The sequence below is a fragment of the Castor canadensis genome, chromosome 17 (assembly GCF_047511655.1).
Source record: "Castor canadensis chromosome 17, mCasCan1.hap1v2, whole genome shotgun sequence".
Lineage (NCBI taxonomy): Eukaryota > Metazoa > Chordata > Mammalia > Rodentia > Castoridae > Castor > Castor canadensis.
This window is the reverse complement of record NC_133402.1, coordinates 8,049,441-8,075,778: the sequence shown is the minus strand read 5'-3', so window position 1 is coordinate 8,075,778 and position 26,338 is coordinate 8,049,441. Positions and strand designations below refer to the sequence as shown.

The 26,338-nt window shown below is 42.4% G+C and overlaps 1 protein-coding gene across 1 annotated transcript in view; it reads left to right on the top strand.

The window, feature by feature from the left end:
* The window catches only part of Grin2a (glutamate ionotropic receptor NMDA type subunit 2A), a 363,152-nt gene extending 337,149 nt beyond the window's left edge, over positions 1 to 26,003 (top strand). Inside the window, exons 13-14 of the mRNA XM_074059492.1 lie at positions 7,489 to 7,727; positions 14,896 to 26,003. Coding sequence (XP_073915593.1) covers positions 7,489 to 7,727; positions 14,896 to 16,677 — 2,021 coding nt within the window. The 3' untranslated portion in view covers positions 16,678 to 26,003. The remainder of the gene's footprint in view (positions 1 to 7,488; positions 7,728 to 14,895) is intronic.
* The last annotated feature ends 335 nt before the right edge of the window (positions 26,004 to 26,338 follow it).

Below are 26,338 nucleotides of genomic sequence, written 5' to 3'. Positions count from 1 at the left end.
TTCCCTCTTTTCATTCCTCCCTCCTTTCCCCCCTTCCTTCCTTCCTCCCTCCCTCCTACTCTCTCTCTCTCTTTCTTTTTTTGGGGACTTTTTATTGTTTGTGTTTTGCTCATTTTTTGAGACAGAGTTTCAGTATGTAGTTTAGGCTAGCCTTGAACTCTGTATCTTCCTGCCTCAGTGTCCCAAGTCCTGTGGTTACAGATGTGCACCACCACCATGTCTGGCTTCTTTTTTTTTTTCTTAAACAAAAAAGACATAAGAGTGTGGAGTCAGCACAAAGAAGAAGGGGATGTACTTTCTCACTGCTAATGCACGAGGGTGGAAGTGACTCAGATGCTTTGAGTCCAGGGTGTGCAGTAAATGAACTTAGACCCAAGGTCAGTGCTCATATGGTCTGGCTGACCTTACTATGCTCAAGGACCACAGACCAAATTCCTGCCACATGCAGAGCCACTGGGCAAGGAGAAGACTTGCTTGCCCTTCATCATGCAGATTCCATGCTCCCCAGACTGTAGCTTCATCTCTGAATCTGTTCTCATTGAATCTGTGCCCTAGATTCTCCTCAAAGAAAATCATTGCTTTGCCATTTCCAATTCCAGCTGGACTTCTGAGAAGTCCAAAGTGCCCAACTCCTGGGCAACACATGAAACAGGATGAAAATAGGGTCATATACCCTCTCAGTGCTCACAGCAAATCCTAACGGGTCAAGAGCAACATCACTCTGACGTCTTCAGCTGTAGATAGAAGTCTGCTCCCCCTGGGAACCACCAATCTACTTTGCTGGAGCTTTGATGGGAACATGTTTGCCCTGAGAGTCAGCCTTGATTTAGGGGTTCCAGAAACTGTTCCTGTCCTGCCTGCCTGGAGATTCACAGATTCTTTCTTCTCTGGGGCTCTTGTGGATCCTCAGATCTGTGGATCACAAACTAACTCAGGAGAGAGCTGCTGTGTGTCATTTATAGTCAAGGTAGGTTTATAGACCACATACTATGCATCAAGACCTGTACCACAGATTGGGAATACCAGAAACCTACGAAAAAAAATACCTGCTCCCATTGATGAAGACTTAGAAGCAGGTGACAATTATCCTCCAGTGTTAAAGATTCTATATGGAAGAAATATCCAGAATGGCGTGTAGTCTCCTATCATGGTCTCATTCCTGGGAAGACTTTCTGGAAGTGGAGACCTCTGAGCTATACCCAATAGCTAGGCATTATCAAAATTTCAGGACAATACCATGCAGCTGGTATATCTAGAATATATTGTTGTATTGATGGTGAGACCAATGACAGCTTTCAATGAATCTTTGTTAGTAGTTTTCTTGCAAGTGGGTTTCTCTGAGCAACTGCATATCCTGGGAGCAGGAAAGCTTAATCTCAATGTTCTGCCTGCCTCCAAGATAACGACAGAACTCTACTAGGGATTGTCACTGTGATAGTATTTGCTAATGACCTTCCTCTACCCTAGAGCACTGTTGTTCAAATTTGCAATTGGAATGAGCTATTCCCCACACACCTGAAAGAGTTTCTCTCATTTCACATGTGACCTATGGGTGTGTGGATGGATTACACCCAAGAAGACACTGGGTTCCTTATCACTGGCGATGAAGGAGAAAGGTGGCAGCAACTGAAGATTCTTGGTTCACCAAGAAAAGACCTAGGTCAGGGTGTCCACTATAGAAATGCTTTTAGGATACTCCAAATTCAACAGCACAAAAGCCCAGTCCTCTGCATTCTAGCTCCTCCTCTTCAGGCCCCTCCTTTGAAACCTTCTTTTCCTGAAATTCTGAACTACTCTGTAGTCTCAAAACAGTCCTTGTTTCTTGCCTCTAGTCCTATGCAAATCTAATCATCTCATCCTGCCATCATTACTGGATCTCATGACTATCTCTTCCACAGGGCTCTGAGCTCTTAGAGACCAAAGGCTACATGTTACTCCTCTGTTTGTGGAAATTCACATGCCTTAATAATACACATGCTCATTTTCCAATGAATCAGTGAACCAAAAAGCTTTAGCTTCCTTGACCAGAAATGAAACAGAACATCAAACCCAGCTTCTCAAAACCATATGCTGTCCCTTTTGATACCATCCCTGCCTAGGGTCAGGCGCTTTAGCTAGAAACCAAGAAAAAATATGCAGTTGTTAGCCTGCAAGATTATATGTGGTGGGTGATTTTTTAAAATATGCTTCAGCAAATTCTTAAGCCTGGACAAAGCCTAAAGGGTACAGGTTCAAAATGGATTTTTCACAACTGACCTCAGGGGAGAATGCTTGGGACGTCTGAAAGCTAGTCACATTGCTTGCTATAAAATCCTTTCCCGAAGCAATCCCCTTAGCTCTTAGACAGTCTTACAGAATAGAATGCAATCTAATCTGAAAAGCAACTGCACTCCCTCTGGAAGTGCTGAAAATGAGTCTTAGGGCAAATAAGGAACTGATTCCTCTTACTTTGGATCTAACAGAGTCTTCCCAGAGAGCTGAGTCTCTGCCCTGACTGTGTATCCTTGGATTAATAGACTGCATGCATTGGGAGGGCACAGGAAGGGTTCCATAGCCCACACCACTCCCCAGCTCAGACGGTAATCATACTAGCTCCAGGGATACTGATTGAGTAATTAGCGTGTGACAGGACTGTATGCAACATCATGTAATTCTACCAGATCTCTTGTAAGGTAAATACTGCTATGCTCTCATTTGGTAGATGTCAGAATGGGAGCTCAGAGACAATGAGGACGTTCTTTGGTGTTCACATCTGCAAATGGTGGTGGCAATGGGCTTGTCACATTAAATTGATATGATGGATGGTTGCATGAGTTATTTTCTTAAAACCTTACTACAGTGCCTGAGCATAGTAGAATTTATGCAAAAGTAAAAAAAAAATAGACACAGGAATGGCTGAGTGAATGGACAGAGAAGTAGGGGACTTGAACCAAGTTCAAATGGCCAAGTGTTGTGAAGGCAGGGATTGAATGCAGGCATCTGACTTGGATGCTAACTCTAACACAGACTCCTGATAACTACCTAGACCATACCATATTTTTGGTGTTAACTCCCCCCCCCCAATCTTTAGAGAATCATGCTTCTTTTTGTAGCTCATTCTAGAATTTTCTACCTGAAACATCCTTTCTTGTGATGCACTGGGTGGTATCTAGTTGAATTTTCATTTATTCCTTTTGACAAATATGAAACCCATACCTTGTACCTTAAAAGTGAGTGGATGGATGAGGTAAGACATCCCTATGCTCCTGTGTCAGCCAGCATTACACCATCTGTGCTCTGCCTGTTCCTTTTGTCTGATCAATCCCACACATTTCATGAGACCTCTTGTAGCATTATCCAAAAAGCTGGTGGAAGCAATTCTGAGACACACACACACAACCCTGCTTCTATTTAGAATGCATCTTCCTCCTCATGACTCTTGAAACCTCACCACTCTGACTTCTAATGTTGCTAGCATCGGGAAAGGGAACCCTCTGTCTACCTGGGCATCCGGTTCTCCTCAGGATGATGCAACATCCAGAAGTTGGCAGAGATACCTGTGCCTGGCAAACATCTTCTCTCTAGAAGACAGATACAGGGAGAACTTTTGAAACAGGTATAACTTCCTATGTGTGCAGAAGAGTTATGTAAACATTCATAAGCTCCCTATCTTTAGAGGAGTAGATAGCAAAGCGGAGAGGGTTTAGTGCCTTCTGTAGGAGCCCATGCAGAGAAGGGAGACGGACACACTGTGGTATGGCTTTAAACTCAAAGCTGCCTCCCAAGGCTCCACCTGCTTCCAGGAGACCATTTAACTTATGTCTTCCTGCCAAGCATGAGTTTATGTCAGGAAAGAGATTTCTTTGTTCCATTTGCCAGCTCTTGTTCACAAGATAACATTGACAAAAATTGTAACCTCTTTGTGATGGGCAAAACTGACAGTGAAATGAGCACAATAGAGCTACTTCTTGAGAAAATGACAGTTGATGCTTCGCCCTAACTAAGGACATGCACACTTCTCAGACTTACTCTCGAATCCCTTGCAGTTTTCCTCTTTGGTCTGTATTTCCTCTATTTATAAGGCTCAAAAACACACCAAGCAGATCTGAACATTTTTGCAATCCTGCACAATTTAAGCCTGGGGATATAAGGAAAAGAAACAGAAACAGAAATATTTGGGTTTGATGCTTACTAGGTGGTGTTGTAAGCCATGAGAAATATCAAAATTATAAAACATGGTCCCTGATCTCGCTCAAGGAGATTACAATATACTTGAGCAAATTAAAAACACAGTAAGAAAGTATCTGAACCACAGTTCAGTATACTAGTCAAAGAGGGCCACAAGGCAGGAAATGATTAACTAGAAAATGATTGGAGCAGACTGTAGTTGCTATTGAGAAATGTGAGTTTATGCTCCTTTTGGAGCCTGGGTCTGGTTTACCAAGTCCACTTAGTCTGATGAGAGGTGTTGTTTTGGGCAATGGACACAAGATAAATCTTTATATTTGCATCCCGAAAAGAACCAAAGTGATGTTTCTGTAAGCCAGACTTCTATTGTTTCAGCTTACAAATCTGGCTTTTCTGGGGACAACACCAAAGGAAAGATGTGCTGGGAATTTGATGAATCCTGGGGAGAGGACCCATTTTTGTGTCCTCATATTTCCAAAGGGAGGGGAGTGTCCACAACATATTGTATTTAGAAATAGATGACATTGGTGACTTTGCAATTATACAAGTCTCCTGGCACGTGGTGGGCAGAGGGATTTAGATGAGTCTGTGGTAGTGTTGGGCAGACAAATAATAGGAGTATCTCATGACTTTGTGACTGTGTGAGAGCACTGGAGATTGCTGGGAAGAAAAGGAGTTGAATTAAAATACCACTCTCCATCACTGCCTGCATCCTCACTTCTTTGTGGGTGAAGAACTTGTCAGGGGATTGAGTTCCTGTTTTGTTCTCTCATAAATATTCATGCTTTTTTTCCTCCCTGATTAACAAATCTGAGACCCTCTATGAGTCACTTAGCCTGTGAAAAGGGAACTAGGAAAATCTCTGTCCGTCAGAGTGAACAAAATGCAAGGAGGTTTGCCATCTGTTTGAAGCTCTGAGTGAGAAATTGAAATCCAAATGAATATGGGAATTCAAATATATTCATTTAAATGGTGGGGTAATCACATTAAAAAAATTTCATACAAAAACCAGTACACTGAAAACCCCTGGAACTATGGCAGAAGCAAACCCAGAAACGTCTGTAAGGACATTTCTAGATCCCAGTGTTCTTGGGGTGGGTGCTCACGGTGTTTAAGGGAAGAACAGCTCTGGAAAGGATTCACTTATGACGGAAAGTTACAAATGCCACAAGGAAGTCATCCACCATGACTCAGAACATAGCAAACAGAAGAACACAAAGCCTACGAATTAATCTGCACGATTATAAGTTTGAAATTATTAATCATATAAAAGTTGAAAAAATATAATAAAGGAGTGAGACATAATTTTAAAAAAAGAGAGCAGGCAGAACTGTGAAAAAGCCAAATGAATGTCACAGCTAAAATAAATAGATTAAAATTAAAACATAATAAAAAAATGAGTGAACTAGAAAATAAATCTAGGGAAATCACACAACTGCAGTCAAAAGAGACCAAAGAATGCAAAATAAATATTAAAACAAGGTTCATAAACCAGAGGATAGAATGAGAAAGCCTGCAATATGTTAAACAAAAATTTCAGGAAAAAAAAGAATTATCACAGGTCATTAGGGAAATGCTCATTAAAACAAGCAGATAGCATTATTTCTTTATTAAAATGTTTAAAAAACAAAACTCCCCAAAACTGACAACAGTAATCATGCTGGTGAGTACATGGAGCAACAGGAACTCTTGTTGGTTGCTGAGGGAATGCAAAATGCTACTTCAGAAGTCAGTTTGACAGTTTCCTGGAAAGGTAAGTAAACATGTCTTACCATAAAACCCAGTGATAATACTTCTAGGTATGTAACCAAATGACTTGGAAAGCTGTCCACCAAAAAAAAAATCCCTTCTCATAAAATCCCTTCTCATGACTTTATTCATAATTGCCCACACTTGGATGCAACCAAAATGTTCAGTAGGTGAATGGATGAAAAAATGTATATCCAAACCACGGAATATTATTCAGTGATAAAAAAGGAACTAGCTATCAATCCAGGAGAAGATATAAAGGAACTGTAAATGCATATTATTCAGTGAAAGAAATCAAGCAGAAAATACTGTATGACATTCTGGAAAAGCCACAACTGGATAGGTAGCTAAAAGTTGCCAAGGTTTGCAGAGCTATGGGAAGAATGAATGAGGGAAAAAAGACAGGATTACAGGGGGCACTAATATTCAAAATACAGATTGCATAGGAAGTAACAGCAATGATAGGAACAGCTGTCTTCTCACCACTGCAGTCCAGGTCAGAAGAAAATTTAAAAACGTCTTCAAAGGGCCAAAGAAAAATCATTGCCAACTTAGAATCCCCATGTTCAAATCAGTCAAGAGTGAGAACACACTAAAAGCAATACACACTAATTTCACATGAGAGACCGGTATGAAATCAGTCATTTTAATTAACTTCCCCAAAGGAGAGTCCATAAAAACATATAAAGTATTCCTTTATCTTTTTAAATGTCTATTATTCCAACTTCGTGATCACATATATGGATACACATGATGTAGTCATATTTTCATGTGACATATGTACCTTTTCTTTGATTATCAATATCCTTGAGAGATAAGTTTTAAAGGCTGAATGGTAGTCTAAATGGTGTTCAAACTAAGTAGTTTGTATAGCAACTGGACTTTTAGTTCAGAGAATTTCCTCCTAAGTGATGACTGGATAAAATGTACATTATAAGAGAGACCAAATAATGCTAAATATGATTTTTTTTAACATCGAAACTCCAACTGCTTCTTTAATTGCCTAATGAAGTGAAAAGTTGTTTAGCTTTCAAGGGGACACTCAGATCCAAAGGTGTCTTTTTTCAATTAAAGTTTTGTGCCCTGGGTGCTTGTGGGTGGCTTTTTTGCAGTAATTCTGGGTGTTCTAAAGAGATGAGAGGGAAGAAACTAATAAATTTGAAAGTTATCAAGTGCCAGGCACATGGTATACCCCTCCTCCACATGAATAAACAGTAGCTAAAGCTATTGTTCATGACAGCTCGCTATGAAGCAGGCATGCTAGAGATTTTCTACATACTAATTTCAGTTTACCTTCATCGCGATGAGGTATAGACCTTTGCTGCACCCAAATTTGTGCCAAATTTGCCATACTGTATGTTACCTAATTTCATCCTCACTGTAATATTAAGCAAGTGTTGTTATCATTATTTTCTTCACTCAGCAAGCAAGCCACCAAAGACCAATGAAACTCTGCAGTTCTCCTTAAGGTGACACAATTGCAAGTCACACACATCTGTCCCCAAACCTAGAAGTGTCATCTCCAAGTCACACACATGGTCCTCACTGCCTGCGGTGTTGTATTCTGTGTAGGTGAGATGGAGGAGTTGGAGACTCTGTGGCTCACAGGGATCTGTCACAACGAGAAGAACGAGGTGATGAGCAGTCAGCTGGACATCGACAACATGGCGGGCGTGTTCTATATGCTGGCGGCAGCCATGGCCCTGAGCCTGATCACTTTCATCTGGGAACACCTCTTCTACTGGAAGCTGCGCTTCTGCTTCACTGGCGTGTGCTCTGACCGCCCAGGGCTGCTCTTCTCCATCAGCAGGGTGAGTACTTCCGTGGGCAGCAGGCAGATCCAGAATAGCACAGGGATGCCAGAGAGTCAGGCACCAGCCTCTTCCCTCTGGGGTCTGTACATCCTCCCCTCCTTTATCCACCCTTCTTGAGTGTGGCAGTAGGGCATTCAGACCTTGTTCATTCCTAAGCCAGGGGTTGCAAACTCAGAAGACTGTAAAAGCCAGAACAATAAGGAATGTTGGAGACTGTTGCAAATTGCGTACTCCTTACACCTAAAGGAGACAGCCATCCTCCACTCCGGCTAAGGTATTGTCTAATGGCAATGTAGAGTCAATGTTACCAGGCATTCTAGTTTTCAATCAGAATGTGTCATCTGATTGAATGTGAAAACACTCCACTGTTAAATAACAGTAACTAGCCTGGAATGGTGGTGCATGCTGTAATCCCAGCACTCAGGAGGTGGGGGCAAGAGGAATTCAAGTTCAAGGCCAGCCCAGGCCAAGTAAGATGTTATCGCAAATCAAAATATAAGCAAAAGAGCGGGGGCATTGCTCTTGTAGCATCTTGGGTAGCAAGTGTGAGGCCCTGAGTACAATTCCCAGTTCCACTGAAAAACCAGTAACAAATCCCATCAAAAAAGTGTGAGTCAAAAAACCCTCCATATGTGGCTGCCATCATTAGAGCCGAGATGTGCCTTACAATATTGCTGACTCTCCTATGAAGGATGCTACCATGGACGCATGCATTCCAGCAGAACATGCACAACTACAGAGAACCTCCATTCAATGCTATGCAAAGACACAAAAAGTGTGTAATATGCAACAGAGCCTGAAACAAGACACAGATGAAAGGTACCAGAAGGTAGGCATGTACATAAAATAGAAAACCAAATACAAGCTCCATTCAGCATAAATGACAGCCCAGAATACACATGCTACCTGCAGCTCACATGCAGTACGGGAAAGCCTTTCACGCAGCAAGATATGGTGTGCGTGTTGCCATCAATGTGCATGTGACATAATCACCAATAACCGTAATGGTCAGGAAACTGTATTTATGGAACACTGATATGCGCCATACCAGGCATAAGGACCTTAAATTCTTCATCTCATTCCATCCGCAAACCATCTACGAGCTAGATACTGTTGGCAGTCCCAGATTGCAAGTGGCAAAATCCAAAGTTTGAGGTTAAGGGAATTACGTAAGCTACATGGCCAGTAAGGTGGAGACGAGAGATGAATCCATATGGTGTGGCACCAGCCAAAGTCTCTACTCAAAGTAAAAACCCAACAAATACAAGGAACAAAGGAGATTTGATACAGTTCATACTACCAATGCACACGTGCACACAGTCCCCTCCTCCGTTCACACGTGGAGCATGATCTGATCACGTCACCTGTGTTGTAATAAAAGCACATGTGTGCGTATCATTAACACGTCCATCTATCTATGTGTCGCCCATCTGTCTATCTAGCTATCTACCTATAATCTATCTACCCACATATTATCTGCCTCTATCCACCTATCATCTATTGATCATCTGTCTTATCTATCTACCTGAAATCTATCCACCTATTATCTATCTACCATCTGTCTGTCTTTCTAGCTAGGTAGCTACTTCTAACCTATCTATATTTACCTATCCATCTATCTACTTACAATAAATCAATCTTTCTTTCCTCCCTCCCTCCCCCACCCTCTTCCCCTTTTCTTCCCTCCTCCCCTTTCTCTCCTTCCCTTTCCCTCCCTCCCTTCCTTCCCTCTTTCTTCCTTTCTTATCATCTACTATTATCTACCTGCCTGTCTATTTTCTACCTATCTTCTGCCTATATACCTATCCACCCAGCCAACTAGCTACCTACCTATTATCTGTCTGTCTGTCTGTCTATTTATCTGTCTGTCTGTCTATTTGTCTATCTACCCATGTATCTACTCATCTATCTATCTGTCCATCCATCCGTTTCCTCCATTTGCCCAACTTGGTGGCTTTTTTCACCCTGGAAGAGCTTAATGAGTTAGGACTGAAAACATGGTGAAACTATTTGGTTAAAAACATCTAGTTTTACATGCTAATGTTTATTGGAAAAATCTAAATAATCACTTTTAAATAAATTTGTGTATTCTTAGCACTTGGTAATTTTAAGAACTTTGGAGATTCAGAAGGTACACATTAGCTTAGCAAGGAGGATTTATTTTCTCCATTCAATTGCACTCCAAACTTGGTTCTGTGCAAATACATATTTCCTAATTAGCTTGATGACATCCAAACACACAGATTGCTTAAAAATAACGACGTGCATGCATATAGCTAGGTACTTTGCCAACTTCAAACTAATTCTCGCAGCCAATTACTAAAGGCTTTTCATATCCAAATGATTCCTGGATTATCTTGAGCAAATGAATATTGTGCATTTACTTGTAAACCCTGCTTGGTTTTGGAAGAGGAAGCCCAGTTGTAGATGATTGTGTGAGCAATGAGGTAAACCCTTCTCTCACCCCTTTCCATGCACCTTGAGGGAAGAGGATGGAGGGGGACCAGGCAGTGCAGTAACAGGTTTTGCTGGGGTTGTTGCTGAGAGGCTGGGGGTTGAACCTCGGCTTCCCCCTCCTTAAGGGAGAGAGAGCTCTAAGTCCTAGGGGAGCAATGTAGGGATTTCTGTGCCCCTTGGAGCTCCCAGCCACCATCACTGAATAGTAGCTTCACATTATAGAAGCTGCAGGGAGCACTGGCTCCCTCCTCTCCAAACAATATTTCTCTAGGAAAGTAAGTGTGGCCTGATACGTAGCAATAGGACTCTCTCCCTCTCCCTCTCCCTCTCCATCTCTCCCTCTCTGTCATCTTGATATGTAACACAGGCTGGCCTTGAACTCCCAATCCTCCTGCCTCTGCCTACAGAGTGCTGGGATTGCAGATGTGTGCCACCATGCCCAGCTGGAAGGACTCAATGATATCTTCCTGCCTCTTTCATTTATTAGAACTCAGAACAGGCTCAGCCCTTGATGCAGTACACATCTGGGTTGCCAAAAGAAATGTCCTTTCTGGTGAAGTGCTCCCACTGCCTGTAAAGTTTGCCTTCTATGCACATTCACACATATGCCATCTCACCAATACCGCTCCCTCAGTACAGAGGGCTCACACAGAAACAGTGGGATTCATTGCTTTCACCAAACCTGCATAGGGGAATTCTCAGGGGCAGTGAGTTGTGCCTAGAGTGTGGGTAAGGGCCTGGGCCGTGTATGCTTCCTCTGCAGTCTCTAGTCCCACAATGCTCTGTGAGGTTGATGTGATCAACCCATTCTCTGGATAGGGAGACAAAGGGAAAAATGTTAGACCTGGACCTCCTTTGCTTTACCTTCTGTTTCCTCAAAATGACAGCTTCTCAGTTCATCCATCAGCCCAGAAAACGTTCTGTTCACACAGGGCTAGTTCACATGCGTTAGTACACTTCAGGGCTTAGGTTTCTTTCTAAGGGTGCTGGTTCATGATGTTCTGAAGTTTACGTCTCCCCTAAAGCAAGGGCGTTCTGCACAGAGGCTGGACCTCCATCACTGCCCCTCCTTCCAGCATGTTGAGCGTCCAGTCAATAGACTTACAGCTGCCACCATGCAGCAGGCATGCACAGCCCTCCTTGTGGGCTCAGTGTTCCTGGGAAGGGAAGACCCCATGTACCTGGGGTACATGGACCGGCCTGATGGCTAGAGCTCCAAGAAGACCTTTATTTAACATAGAAACCAACCTTCTCCCACAGCTGTGGCCTTTGTCATCTATATAAATGTTTTCCCTCCCATTTAAGAAAAAAAAATGCTCACTGTCACCACCAAATGTACCACCTTGGTTATCTCCTGAAATGTGACGGATGGGAGACATAGCAAAGCCAGAAAGAAGCCAGAGAGATGGGAACTGTGGCTATTCTCCCAGCAAACTCTGACAAGAGGGGTTCAGAGGCTGGGTGGAAGATGCTTCTGGTGAACCCACAATCAGGACCAACAGAAGACAGACACCCTAGGGGTCAGGGTGGAAAGGAACAAGCAGGACAGTAGGCCCTTGCCCCCACCAAAACATGTTCTGAGGGGCCAGGCACCCTTTGCAGAAGCAGAGCAAATTGTTCAGAAGAAGACATTGAGTTGTCAACAGTAATTTTATCTGACTGAGCCCACTGTGGTACCAAGGGGGCCTCTCATTTCCACGAACCTTAAAAAGTAGCCAGAATCTATGAATGGTAGACAATAGAAAAGAGAGAACTTCAGGGAAGAAAGACATTTTCATTTGGGATTTATTGGGCTCTCTTGGTAGGGCTTGTGCTGCTCGTCTAAAGCCCAAGTGGCTTTCCAGAACAAACCTTCAGAATGAAAGAGCAGTGTGCATGCATGTCTCACAGCTGTGACAGATGTGCTTAAGTCAGTGCAAAAAGAGAAAGAGGTAAGGGCAGACCAGAGGTGACTGGACACCTCTTCCAGCCTGCATTTATTGAGCACCAACTGTGCATCATTTTATCTTGCCTTTGTACCCAGCTGAGGAGGACAGGACTCCCATTTCACAGATGGGGAAAATTGAGGCTTACATAAATGGAGTGGCTTTTCCAAGGCCACAGAGCTGAGAAATTATGGAGCTGGGACTTAAACCCACTGTGCTCCAAGTCCTCGACTCCTCCTGTTATTCTGGAACATGCACTCGGCAGTCCATCTGGAAGAAGGATCGAGTCAAATGGAGGATACGATCAGCAAAACATGGGGCTAGGCTGGGTCTGTCACTTTGCTTCTCTCTGTGGCCTCACCAGGCTGATCAACACTTGAGAACTGCTTTAGCTATGTTGTCCCAGCCTCGGGGAAACCAGGGATGGGAGAAAGCAGGCAGCACACTTCCTCCTGTCTCCTACAACATGGGAGGAGAGGAGCTCGTTGGGATAAAATTACAAATTGAGAAAGAAAAATTGAAAATATCATGACCACTTTTTTCCTAATCCTATCCCAAGAAGAGAAGGCATAGACCTTAGCCAATTATGATCTACAGGAAGTACACTGAGTTTTACCCATAGCAGCAGAATCTCTGTAGGTCAGCATACAGGACTGCGGTATTACTAAATTGGGTGAGGAGAGCAAGGTTAATGCACCAGGGCACTTGTATGATTTCCTCATCCACAGTCCTGATGCTCCAGCAGACCCTGGAAGCAACAGGAGGAGACTATAGGTTTGTGGCAGGATAAACAGCCAACCACCCAGGCCACAGAGAAGGAGAGTGAAGATAAGGCTGCAGGAAGGAAGAAAGGAATGGGCACCATGCCAGCTCCACAGGCCTTGGAGAACCTTAACCATGAAGCCTGGGTTGAGAGGACCTGAGAAAGGACTGCTCAGACTGGCAATTGTCAGCTTTTCTCTTTACCATTCCAAGAAACCTGGAATGGAGGTTCTTTAGAAACTGCCAAAAAAATGCAGCCATTCAAATGACTTGAGGCTGTCAGAGTTCCATGAGCATCTCTGCAGGTTAAGCTCGTCCCCACCATGGGAGACCAATGGAGCCACCACCATTATCCATAGTTCATAGTTAGTCACACATATTTCCCCCATAGCTCATGCAAAAGTCAGCAACAGCTGCCTAATCTGCCTTCTAAATCCCTTCTTGGATTGGCCCCCTGGCAGTCTTGGGAGGACCGGGTCAAATCCTGTAGCATTGATTCAATTGCTTCCTTTAGGCTTGGCTACCAAAATCCAGGGTAGGGGCCAGAAATCCAAATGTAATTGATGTTCTTTTGCCTGTTTGTGTGGCATGAATCAAGAGCTTCCCTTGATAACAGTTCAACAATTACTTTTAAGGGCAAGCCAAGTGTTTTGGGGGAGGGTGTAGAGAAGAGAGGTGGCCCAAATATTGTAAGTAAATGCAAAAACAATAAAATAATAAAAAGAAAAAAAGAAACTCCAAAAAAGAGGAAGGCATGGGAAACAAGGAAACCTAGAGATGGGGTGGTCATATTTCAGCTCCCCAGGATTTCTTTATGTCCTTCAGTTCCCAGGGAACTCTTCATCACTATTAGAAATTTCTTACTGCATTGTAACTGCATTGGACAGACAAACACACAAGCACAAAACTATACTGAGTAGATTAAGTAAAAAGTTCAAGAGGGTCACTCCAGGGGTTCAGATCATGCATGTCTCTTTCTTTCCCTTGAACCTGGCATTTGTCAGGCTAATCTCCCTATGTAACTAGCAAGACTAGTCCCTGTGAACATAGGACTCTAGTCCCCTTTCTGAGCATCTGTAACTATCCCTCCATAAAAAGCTTGATTGCAACCAGGCTTAGTGACTCACACCGGTAATCCTAGTTACTTAGAAGGCAGAGATGGGAAGGACTGGGGTTTGAGACCAGCCTTGGCCAAAAGTTTGTGAGACCCCCATCTCAATCAGTAAAAGGTGGGCGTAGTGGTTCACACCTGTTATTCTATCTATGTGGGAAGTGTAAATAGGAGGATCATGGTGCAGGCCAGCATGGGCAAAAAGTGAGACCCCATCTCGGAAATAACCAAAGTAAAAAGGGCTGTGGGGCATGGCTTAAGTGGTAGAGCACACGCCTAGCAAGCGTGAAGTCCTGAGTTCAAACCCTAGTAAATAACAAATAAATAGGTCTGATTGCCCACCCATGGATTTCATGCCTTCCCTTAGACTAATCGGTGTATCCAGGAAGGAAAGATTTTCTGGCTGGCCTGCTTGGCTTACATGTCCTCACTGATACCTTCAGCACACAGTAGGAGTAATTCCTGAGAAGAGTTGCTGGTCCTTTTTTGCTGAGTCTGCTTGTCAATAGCTAACTCTCTGATGTCCAAACTCCAAAGATGATTCAGAGGACCATTAATAAAAGCCTGATTTGGTGATCTGGGTGTTGGGAGGACCAAACATTCTTATATGCTAGGCTGGAAGCACAGAGACATTTACAGTTGGATGAGCATCAGTTAACACCATTTCTCACATTCCGTGTGTGACTCTGAAAATGTGTCAGGTGACCCTGAGCCAGGGCAGTAAGATGAGCCTGATGCCTGCGATGTGCCTCGTGCACTGGAGGAAGGTTTTCAGCATTCGGAGTGAGTTTCACGACTTCTCTAGGACTGCTACAAGAAATCCACGTGTCACCTTGCAGGTAAGGTCAGGTGAGCAACGGTTTGACATCGATGGCTGATGCTGATGGGTGTTTGTGTCACTTCCTCACAGGGTATCTACAGCTGCATCCACGGGGTCCACATTGAAGAGAACAAGAAGTCTCCAGACTTCAATCTGACGGGATCCCAGAGTAACATGTTAAAGCTCCTTAGGTCAGCCAAAAACATTTCCAACATGTCCAACGTCTCAAGAATGGACTCACCCAAAAGAGCTGCTGACTTCATCCAAAGAGGTTCCCTCATCACGGACATGGTCTCTGACAAGGGGAACTTGATATATTCAGACAACAGATCCTTCCAGGGGAAGGACAGCATTTTTGGGGACAACATGAATGAACTCCAAACATTTGTGGCCAACAGGCATAAGGATAATCTCAATAACTATGTGTTCCAAGGACAGCACCCCCTTACACTCAATGAGTCAAACCCCAACACGGTGGAAGTGGCCGTCAGCACAGAAGCCAAAGGGAACTCCAGACCCCGGCAACTTTGGAAGAAATCCATGGAGTCTCTACGCCAGGATTCTCTGAGCCAGAATCCACCCTCCCAAAGGGATGAGGTGACAGTGGAGAATAGGACCCACTCCCTAAAGAGCCCCAGGTACCTTCCAGAAGAGGTGGCCCACTCTGATATTTCAGAAACATCAAGTCGGGCCACATGCCACAGGGAACCAGACAACAATAAGAGCCACAAAACCAAGGACAACTTCAAAAGGTCAGTGACTTCCAAACACCCCAAGGACTGTAGTGAGGTCGAACGGACCTACCTGAAAACCAAAGCCAGCTCCCCCAGGGACAAGATCTACACCATCGCTGGTGAGAAGGAGCCCAGTTTCCATTTAGATCCTCCGCAGTTTGTTGAGAACTTAGCCCTTCCTGAGAACGTGGGCTTCCCAGATACCTACCAGGACCACAGTGAAGACTTCCGCAAGGGGGACTCCACACTGCCTGTGAACAGAAACCCCCTGCATAATGAAGATGGGCTTCCTAACAATGACCAGTATAAGCTCTATCCCAAGCACTTCACCTTGAAAGACAAGGGGTCCCCCCACAGCGAGGGCAGCGACCGTTACCGGCAGAACTCCACGCACTGCAGGAGCTGCCTTTCCAACCTGCCCACCTATTCGGGCCATTTCACCATGAGGTCCCCCTTCAAGTGTGACGCCTGCCTACGGATGGGGAACCTCTATGACATCGATGAAGACCAGATGCTTCAGGAGACAGGTAACCCAGCCTCCCAGGAGGAGGTCTGGGCACAGAACAACGCCCTCCAGTTCCAAAAGAACAAGCTAAAGATTAACCACCAACATTCCTACGATAACATCCTCGACAAACCCAGGGAGCTAGACCTCAGCAGGCCCTCCCGTAGCACTAGTCTCAAGGACAGGGAACGGCTACTGGAGGGCAACTTGTATGGGAGCTTGTTCAGTGTCCCCTCCAGCAAACTCTTGGGGAACAAAAGTTCCCTTTTCCCCCAAGGGTTAGAGGACAGCAAGAGGAGCAAGTCTCTCTTGCCAGACCACACCTCTGATAACCCTTTCCTCCACACCTACGGGGATGATCAACGCTTAGTGATTGGAAGATGCCCATCGGACCCTTACAAACACTCATTGCCGTCGCAGGCAGTGAACGACAGCTATCTTCGCTCGTCCTTGAGGTCAACGGCGTCGTACTGTTCCAGAGACAGTCGGGGCCACAGTGACGTGTACATTTCAGAGCATGTTATGCCTTATGCTGCAAATAAGAGTAACCTGTACTCTACCCCCAGAGTTTTAAATTCCTGCAGCAATAGACGTGTGTACAAGAAAATGCCTAGTATCGAATCTGATGTTTAGAATCTTCCATTAATGTTTTATCTATAGGGAAACATATGGAATGGCCAATGTTTTGGAAGGTAAAATGTTGGATATCCAATAGTGCCCTGCTAAGAGGAACAAGACGTAGGGAGGTATTTTTTTGTTGGCTCTTTTGCACATAATTTTCCACTCAAGGAATCGTGTGAGGTATGTGCTGGGCATGGCAGATACCAGATAGGTGAATTTTTAACCAAAAACAAATACGTATGGGCAAGTCTTCTGGACATGCCTACCAGGTATGTTGGCAATAATGGTGCATTGGATTGCTGATGGTGATGTTATGATTTCCTATATTCCAAATTCCATGAAACTCAGCCCACCATGTAATTTCCTCATCAGAAATGCCTAGCGGTTTGTCTAATACAGAATAAGCAATATGGTATGCATGTGAACTTGACACAGACATAAGACAGGTAAGAATGCACCTGCATTGTAGCGAGATTGACATGTGCAAGAGATTAGGAAGTCTGGCTTGTAAAAGTCCTCAGCTGTATTGTTATGCCTTCCATCACAGCCCAGGCCCAATCCCAAGAACTCCAGGCTCCCCACCCCCAAAGAATAGCAAGTCAATGTGTTCGCGGTACTTATGCTCCTTTCATTATAGTCATTCCCAAGACACGTCTGGAACAAAAAGCCAGAGGGACTCTCAGTCAGAGAGCTTCAAGAAACTCTTTGGATGTTGATATGTGTGTTTCTCTCATCCTTGGCTTCCGTGGTCTTGTTCAGAGCTGCACAGACTAACACATTTATGTCTTCAAAATCTAAGTGTGGATCTCCTGTGTATGACACAATGGCCATTGTAGTTTATCCTGAAGACTCCTATGTACGTAAGTTTGCATTTCCTCCCTACTGGTGATGACTCAGGGTTGTATAGTATCTGTTACCCCTTCCCCTCCCAGAGTTAACTGTAACTTGTTCTGTCCCTGAACAGCCATGGTGGTGTAAAATTAGCTGTGTGTTGCTATTCCAAGAGTTGTTAATGTGGTGACATGTGCCAACAGCCATATGTGTACTGTGATCTGTAAAAAGTGCCATGCCATCTGTCTGCCCAAGGCTATAGCATGGTTTTAGGTTTATCTTCCTTAATGTCATGAAACTCTCTTGGACACTCATTTCCACCCCAACCTCCTCAAATCAAAAATCTTCAAATATTGAGATGCTCATACATCTACCCTGAGCACATTTCCAAACTGTGGATGAACTTAGTGAGACAAGTGATTTCTCTCTCCTGAAATTTTCCCTCCATTGGAGGCTGCAGCAGCAGCACCAACAGAGACGTGAAAATATCTCAATGCATTTGTCATTTCTGAGTCACCTGCACCTTCTCATTCTTATTCTACTCAAACCTGTGCTTAAATGACTGAATGGCACGCATTATTTTAGAAAGTTGGAGGCAGAGGGGAGTATTTAAGCATGGGAAATTTAGCACAGTGCCTGCCACATCAAAAAGTGACCACAAAAAGGGTAATTGTTATGTTATAACACTTTATCAAACCAGGATTTTCTAGTTTAAAAACTAAATATCTGAAAACCAGCAAACTATAAATTAAACACTTTTATATGGTTCTACTGTATTTATCAGTATATTTTAAATACATTAATATCTTTGAAACAGGTGGCCCAACTGGACATTGGTTTTTGCAGAGGACCTCAGTCTGTTTGGTGACATGCTACAGAAACCCTGAGTTCATGTGGACTAGCCTGGTCATTTCCTGGTTTCTTGCTGAATTTTTCTTTGTGTTCTAAGAGAAGGGGACAGAATCATCCAGTTTCTTTTACTCATGGTGGGTTCCATTTTGTAGGTAGGATTTTCCTGTAAGTGGGCAGGTGCCAGGATCATTCTCTTAAAAGCCCAAGAATACATTGAATGGCTCTATCTATAGAAAAGTGGAACCAACCCACAATATTTCTGTAATGATGAGAAGTGGTTGTGATTGATCTGAGTTTCAGTGGTAGAGCAGCAAGGGGTTCTGTGAGAGAGAGCATCCTTCCCATCCTTTGAAATGCAGAAGGAACTGAAGCCACCCTGGTGACTGATTTGCATTAAAGTTACATTTTATTTCTTGGATGCTGTAGCTTTTGCTGCCTCAAGTCCCAGCAATGCAGAAGCTGGGATTAAAGGACCTGAAACAGTCACCCCAATTTCTGGTCTAAAATTTAAGTTTCTCTGAATACATACACTTTCACCACATTCTGCTATTGCCCTCCCATTGCATTCCAGATCTGTACTCCCTTAGCTAGGGACACCTTCGTGTCCTCACAAGACTGGCAAGTCTGAACATGAAATGAATTAAGAAGTTTTTCCAGAACCGTGATATGTTATCAACCCAGAGAGGCAGTCAGTCTGTCTTCCTCTGGATTCCTCAAAGTCTAGCGGACTGACAACTGCCACCAAATCTCCAGGGAGAATGTAAATTACACTTGGATTAACTCTATACATCAATACCTTCTTCTAATACCAGCATTATTTTAATTATTAACTCCATACAAGTCTGAATAAACAACCTGAAAATGTGGTGTTTAGAAGAACCAACAACAATGCACTGGGAAAAACATTTCTTTTAATATCTAAGGTGTTTCTTAAAAATAAATAATTGGGAACTAGACGCTGTAATCAACACATGCTTTCTCTCCTCCACTAATTCACTGACTCTTAAATGTGATGATTTCAAACAAGAATAGCAGTCATCAATTCCAAGAGAAAGCTGCAGAGCAATTCAAAGGTATTCCAGGTCAGTTTTGGTCTTTGGAAAAAGAATATCAGGAATGTATAGTAGTATTGGACTTACAATATAGGAGGTGGTGAGAATTCCCTAGGAAGCCTTGAACTCTATATCAACACAGAGGGTTCCTGTGACGTATTCCAGCTCTGACTTATTCAATTTGTTGATGCCAAGAACCCAGAATCTCTGCACCCAAATACCCAAATTTTACCTGGCTTAAGTCAGGGCTGCCATGCATCCATAATGAGATTTCATTAACCCCAAATGGTTTTCCCCACTTGGGAAGGACCTAACTGGTCCTTGGACAAGTACACCCGGACGCAAACAGGTTTCTGTCCATGTACAATAGCACAGGTGTAACCAATGTAAAATTGGGTGTGTAAGGGGTCCTCTGGGGAATCAGCTGTGCTCTGGGGAACCTCAGTATTCTGGAAAACAGTTTCCATCATCTTTATACCTGTAGGTTCTTCGGCTATTTCTGGTTTCAGTGCTCCAAGCAGGCAAGTCCCCAGTGGATTTATCTCTCTGCCGGTGAGAACTCCATGAGACTTGAGGAATTGTAATGTCACAAATTTTGACTGCTCTGTCCTCTGCAAATATCTTTGCATTATTCCAGTCAGCGCCATGACTATCTCATGGTTTACACTTGATTTTTCCCCTTTCTGTCTCACATAGTAACTGAAAAGACTTAATACCTACTTTTTCCGATGAAAGCATTAAAATTCACCCATGGCAGCAAAATATGTCAAATCAATTCACACTTATTTTCTGGGGAGGAAAAAAAAAATGAAAATTACACCTTGTTTACAAATGAAATCATTTCATTTAAATGGGACTTTTGCCAAGGTGGCTAATTAGTCAAAAGACTCACCATAGTCATCTGCATTGTTTATGTATTTGATATGTCTACTGCTGATGTGTATTTAATATCCTGCATCCTTCTCAGGAAATGACAAATGCTCCAAATTCTTTGCAAATAGAATTGCTAATGAAAAAGAAACAAAGTTGGTGTTAATTAAATGGTGATTAAAAATTTATCTCCCTTAAACCTAAAAAGTGCAGCTTTAATATTCGGTTGTCACATAAATAAATACCTTGCACTGAAATCCCTTGTGGTTTCAAATCTAAATAAATATGAATTTGAGAACCTAAATATCTTTCAGAGGAGCCACATAGGTTTTCTAGCACAATGCATATTCCCGTACTGTTTCTTTGTGCATAGCTGTTGTGCATGGATGCTTGAGAAGAAGACACGAGTTTTTCCAAAATGGAGCTTGTCTGTATGAACCATGGATATGATAGCCATAACTGGATTTCAAGAGGCAGATTTGGAGTAGGTAAAAGGTAAATGCATTGGTTGATATTTAGTAAGTGTTTCTACGTAAAAATGATCTTCTTTCCAAAAAGTATTTTCATTTGAGTCAAAATTAGGCCTTTCTGGATACCCCATCTTCTTTTGGTGACTAGGGTTGGAACTGCTTATGGAGAGAATGTGCGGGGCCTATAGTTGAAAAGTTCTCCCAATATGGCGTCACCCTTTTCCATTGGATCCCTTTACATTGTACTGTGTTCATATCTCATTGTGTCAGATGATGAGGTCAGCTTGCCACTTGATATAGCTCAGAAATGATCAAATGCACTTATCCTGTGAATACAAATGCTCGTGTACACATGTACATAATATACATGCTTGATTTTTACAATTCACACATAAGTGTGTTATCCAAATAAAACTGTACATATTGTAAAGTTTATGTTAAAGATTAAATGGCGATGATGGTATTACCACATGGAAAACCCATTCTGGTGATTTGGATAAGAGAGTATTTCTGTAGAGAGGGCACTATATTTTTTTAATCTCAGTTCTAAGGAGGTTGACAGAGTCCATGTAGGGTTTGAGCATTGGTGTTCTTGGTCCTTTAAAAAGTGAAGCTCTGGGTGGAGGGATGTGGAATACATGCTGCTTACATTTGCTTTGACAATGATGCTAACGTGGACTTGTGTGTGATGTCTGTAAACCTGTCAAGAGACATAGGTTTCCTATTTAACTTCCTTACCCTCTTGCAGAACTCCACCAAAATTTGGGGAAAAAAGAAGGGGAATGAGAAACTCAACTTTGCCAAGAGGTGATGATCTGTTTAAGATAGTCAGTTCAGAAATTATCAGAGTCAGGGCTGGAACTTCATTGTCCAATTTCTGGCTTGGGCCCCTTTACCAGACTGATTTATGTCTAGTTCTCTTTAGAAGGGAACTTCTGATTCCCTTTGGAGTGAGAGCAGAGAATCTCATAGAATGGAGCTGCCTTTCTTGGTGTTTTGCTCTTTCAGACCCAAGCGTGATTCCTTCTCCCTCCTTCTCTTAGAGTCCAAGAGAAGAGAAAACCTTTTTCAGAGCTCTTTTCTCTGGGAAGGATTAAGAAGAGTTATAGTTTAACATCTCAAACCAAAGATGGAAATAGGCAGCAATCACTAAAATATTAGTTCTAGCTCTCATGCATCAACATTGAAACTGGCCCACGGATTAGCTGATAGGACTAGACTGTGTCTACTGTCTTCTGAAGTCCAGTTTAGGATAAGGGGGCTACAAAGGCAATAGAAAATAGAGTGTCTCCCAATAAGTAGCTTAGAGTTTAGAAATTCAATTCCCTAATACAAGATAACTAAAGACTCATAAAAGGCAAATACAGATTGAACAATAAAAATTAGAAATGATCAGAGGTTTTTTTTTTAAAAAAAAAAATCTCTCCTCAGACCTTTAGGTAACTTTGGAGAAGTTAGCTGATGCTCCTGGAAATCCCTCGATTTATTTAAACCATCAGCAAAAATGCTGAGAAGTTTCAGGAGCAGCTAACCAGGTGATCAAACTCACCCTTCCATGCTTTTGCACTAGCAGGCTTGGGTCTGGCTCCAACCAGCCTCCAACCCTTGCCAAATCATGCTTTCTCTGAGCTCTACTTCATGACATGTGCATCAAGAAAGGGTTGGAAAATATCCCTGAAAGGATAAGAAAACAGCCCATTATGTAAAAACACCAAATGTTTGCGGAAAGCTTTTTTTGTTTGCTTTTGGTTTTGACTTATAGAAAGCACTTTTGATTGTTCAGGGAAAGAAATCGAGGGTGCTCTTTGTTGAGTCTTAAGTGCCTACTGCTGAGGTTGGTGGAAGAACGTGCCAGGTTTCCTAGGGGGAAATGGAGCAAGGAGAGGACAAATGGCATCGAGATGTATTTCAGGAAGGATGACTGGGTGGGAGAGGGTGGGGTGGGGGATTTGTTACACTGTGCATCCGTTCTATGCCATGCTGGAATGTTAGATTCTCTGCTTACGATAAATACGCACCATGGGTCAACACCCAAATCCAGAATTATCAAATTAAGTCTACATTGAGGATAGACTATATTCTAGACATATCTTAGAACGTGATCCTCAAAATAATCACAGGATATAAATATGATTGCTCCCATCTTACAGATAAGGAAACTGAAGCTTCAGTTCCTCCTTATCAGCAACAAAAAGTAGTTAATAAGTCCCTAGTGTTAGACATACTCTACAAGTGCCCGGCGTCTTCCAGGGAGGTCAGAATAGAAGTCAGAAAGGGAGATGTGCTATTTGGAGGTCCATGGGCTCCCTCTTCAGTGTCAGTCTCCTGCCCTCATTGTGTGTTTTGGGTGTACCGAGGACTCCTGGGGATCTCACCTCTGTTCACAGTTCCTTCTGAGACGGGGAGCACTGTCTCTCTCTTCTTCTGTATGCTTGTACTCAGCAGAAAATTTTTTGGTTCCTGGGGGCTTGTTTTTCCTACTTAGCATGTGCCTAATCTTAAATATCCCTGCCCTAATCTTTCTTCTTTTTCAATCAGTTGACATCAGGGCTAATTCCATTAAACATATGTACATAGAATACTCTCATACGTGTGCATATACACACTGCCTTGCGGCCCTCCATCACAGCTCCCTGAAACATTGTGACCATTTTTATACAGGTGACATTATTTGCAAGTTGGCTGTTCCTCCTGTTTGATCTGTATTTGTTTATGTTGTGGGGTTCAGAGATTAAAGTCAGATTAGATCACACAGTTTTTGCATAAAGGATTGAGAGCTTCGGTTGTCAGGATGATCGAGGTCCAGCTATTAAAATACTGTTGTTTTCCTTTTTGGTCTGTTCTATTTTTTTTTAATTGTCTTAGAGATACTTTTCTGGTCACAGGTGTCAGGATAACTGTTGAATCACTGGCTGCTTGTTCACTCTGAGTATTTTCACCAGGCTGTCTGACAGCACTGTGTTTCATGTGTCCTATGGGTGGTACCTTTTCTGCGTCCTCTTCCTGACACACATTGACCATGAGGTGGGGACACATTAGGCCCATTATAGAGATGAGAAAACTGAGCTTGGATCTGAAGGAAAGTTTTTCCTGGAGGATCCAGAATAACATTTTCATAGAACATGAAATCACTGTTGCACACCCTTCTGGAGGGTCAGCAAACCTGATGTAAGTGCCCTTGTCTGAGTCCCTGAGAACATTTCCCAGCTGTTTTCATCTCTCAAGCAGGCAATAAAAAACCTTTTAAGGCAGAAAGGTTGTTATTATTTAATAGCTATTTTAAGATCCTTGTGTCTGTAATGATGGTGATATTCTACCAGGGATGTTGAACTATGCAGAAAGTAGAATACCCCAAAGAATAATTTGCCCAATAGACTTTCTTCTTTGGAGCTGTGTTTCAAATCATGAAACTCTCTCCAGGGAAACAGAATCAAATTGTTGAAAATGGAGTCATTCTTCAGATTAACTTCCTAAATCAGGTGTCAGCAGTCTGCAGACACAATCCAGGCAAAACAGATTATCACCCGTAAATCCTTCTTAGGTACCATATCAGTGAAACAATGAATTTGCATTTTTGCAATTCTAGAAAATTCTTCAGCCAGCGGCAGCCCTGGGTCATACCTCTTCCAGTTAATTCTCCTTCACACATTTGGGAAGGATTTAAGATGAACCTTCAAAAGGATATGAGCAGAACACATAGCCAATACCACAGATGCCTTTTAAATGAATAAGGTTAATTGTTCTCCAGCTAACATAAGTTTGTCTTTGGCATTTTAAATGCTGTGCATTGATCTGACATTTTGCTGTTTCAAGCTTTTAAAGGGCTCAAATCAAAGACTATTGATAACTGAGCAAATAGAGAAGGTCCAGAAATATAAAATCAGTGTCCGTTTTACCATGAGAAACAATCATAGCCTTTTGAATTCAGTGGAGGTTTTTACATTAGCTATCCAAGGGTTATTGAATTTCTATTCTCGGTCAAGCTAATTCAAGCGAATGAGCAGTATTGACTTTTTTAAACTTATTTTATTATTTTTTTGAAGTCTTAAGCTTATTAGGTTTGCAGACACAGCTCTGGGGCCTTGACCCAGAGAGAAACTTTGTGGTTAAGACACAGAACATTCGGTCTGCATTTTGTGACAAATCCAAGTGATCTTCTCTGCACATTCTAATAGATTTTGGAAGAGGAAAGTGACACTTGTAACATTCATGTTCCCTCCAAATTTTCATTGGGAAAGACATCAATAATCTTGTTTTTATTTACAAAGAAGATATTAAGTCAAGAATAACATTCTCTTAAAAATAGTCACTGCTCAATAATCACAGGCTGGATGGAGGTTTAAATGTTTTCCAAGCCTGATGGTCCCCAAAGATTTTTTTTTTACCAGTTGTTTTAAAACTATGAATGTTAATCTTGTTCATTCCCCTGCTAAAACAAGTTTAAAAGTATATACTTGGCAAATTAATTAAAAGAAATTATCCTCGTTTATATCACGCTGGAATATTTGTATGTGCTTATGTATAGTATATATATTTTGAGCTAAATATTCAGAATTAGGTGAGTTAATTGGTGGCTTGAAAAAGAAGGAGATCATAAAAACCATAACTGATGGCCTTCTCTGACAGAAAAGAGGGTAACTATTCATTTTTGCTCATGCTATCAGAGTTGTTGCATATTATACAAGCCCACAAGAGAGTTACTGAATTAAATACCTTATACTTAAAGGGTTTGTGTCTGAGTCCATTTTAACCCAGTATGGATGAGATTGAACTCATATGCAGAGGATTTCCATTCACAGCCACATTGAAACACTGTCTAAAACTCACATCAGAACTGGCTTGATCTCTTGTATGGTAGAGCGTAAAGCAAGCTCTGTGCTCCACTCAATGGTCTTCATTTGGGAATAGATTTTCACTTACCAATCGCAACAGTAAATACCTGTCATGTTTCAATCCACTGCATGAGGAAGTGCTAATAACTGTATTAAATATTTCCAAGCATAGCTACAAAACTACACGTTTGCTTAACACCTTTCTATGATAGAGGAAGTATACACTATGGTTGTCTTCTTGTAGTATGTCTTTTAATTTTGTTCAATGTGTTACCAACTGTTTTAAGGAATGGGATTTGAAATGTGTGTGCAAACTGATATGTACATAACTCCCAAGGCAACAAAAGTGCCCAATCACATGGTGTAAAAATGTAAATAAAGGAAAATTTCATTTTTCTAATAAAGATAATTTCTGCCAATTGATATGAAAATGAGAAATGGAGTCATGGTCTTTGTTGTTGTGTCTGCTGTCATGGGCATTATTAAAGTTTCATGAAGGTTTAGTGTTGGCATGAAGGGGAAATAGCTTGATCTCGCTTTGTGCGATGGGAGAGGGAAGCTGGATGCACAGAGCTGGGAGGATCTGGTACTGGGCTTCAGGATCTTAGCCTCAAGCTTTGCCTTGAGCCTTCCCTGGATCCCACCTTCCTGCTCAGCTCCCATGCTAACAACCTTCACCTTGATGATATTGACTTTTACCAAGAACCACTCTTCTCCATGTGACTTAGATAAGGTTCACTGGTGTGCCCCCTTGTTTACCTATGCT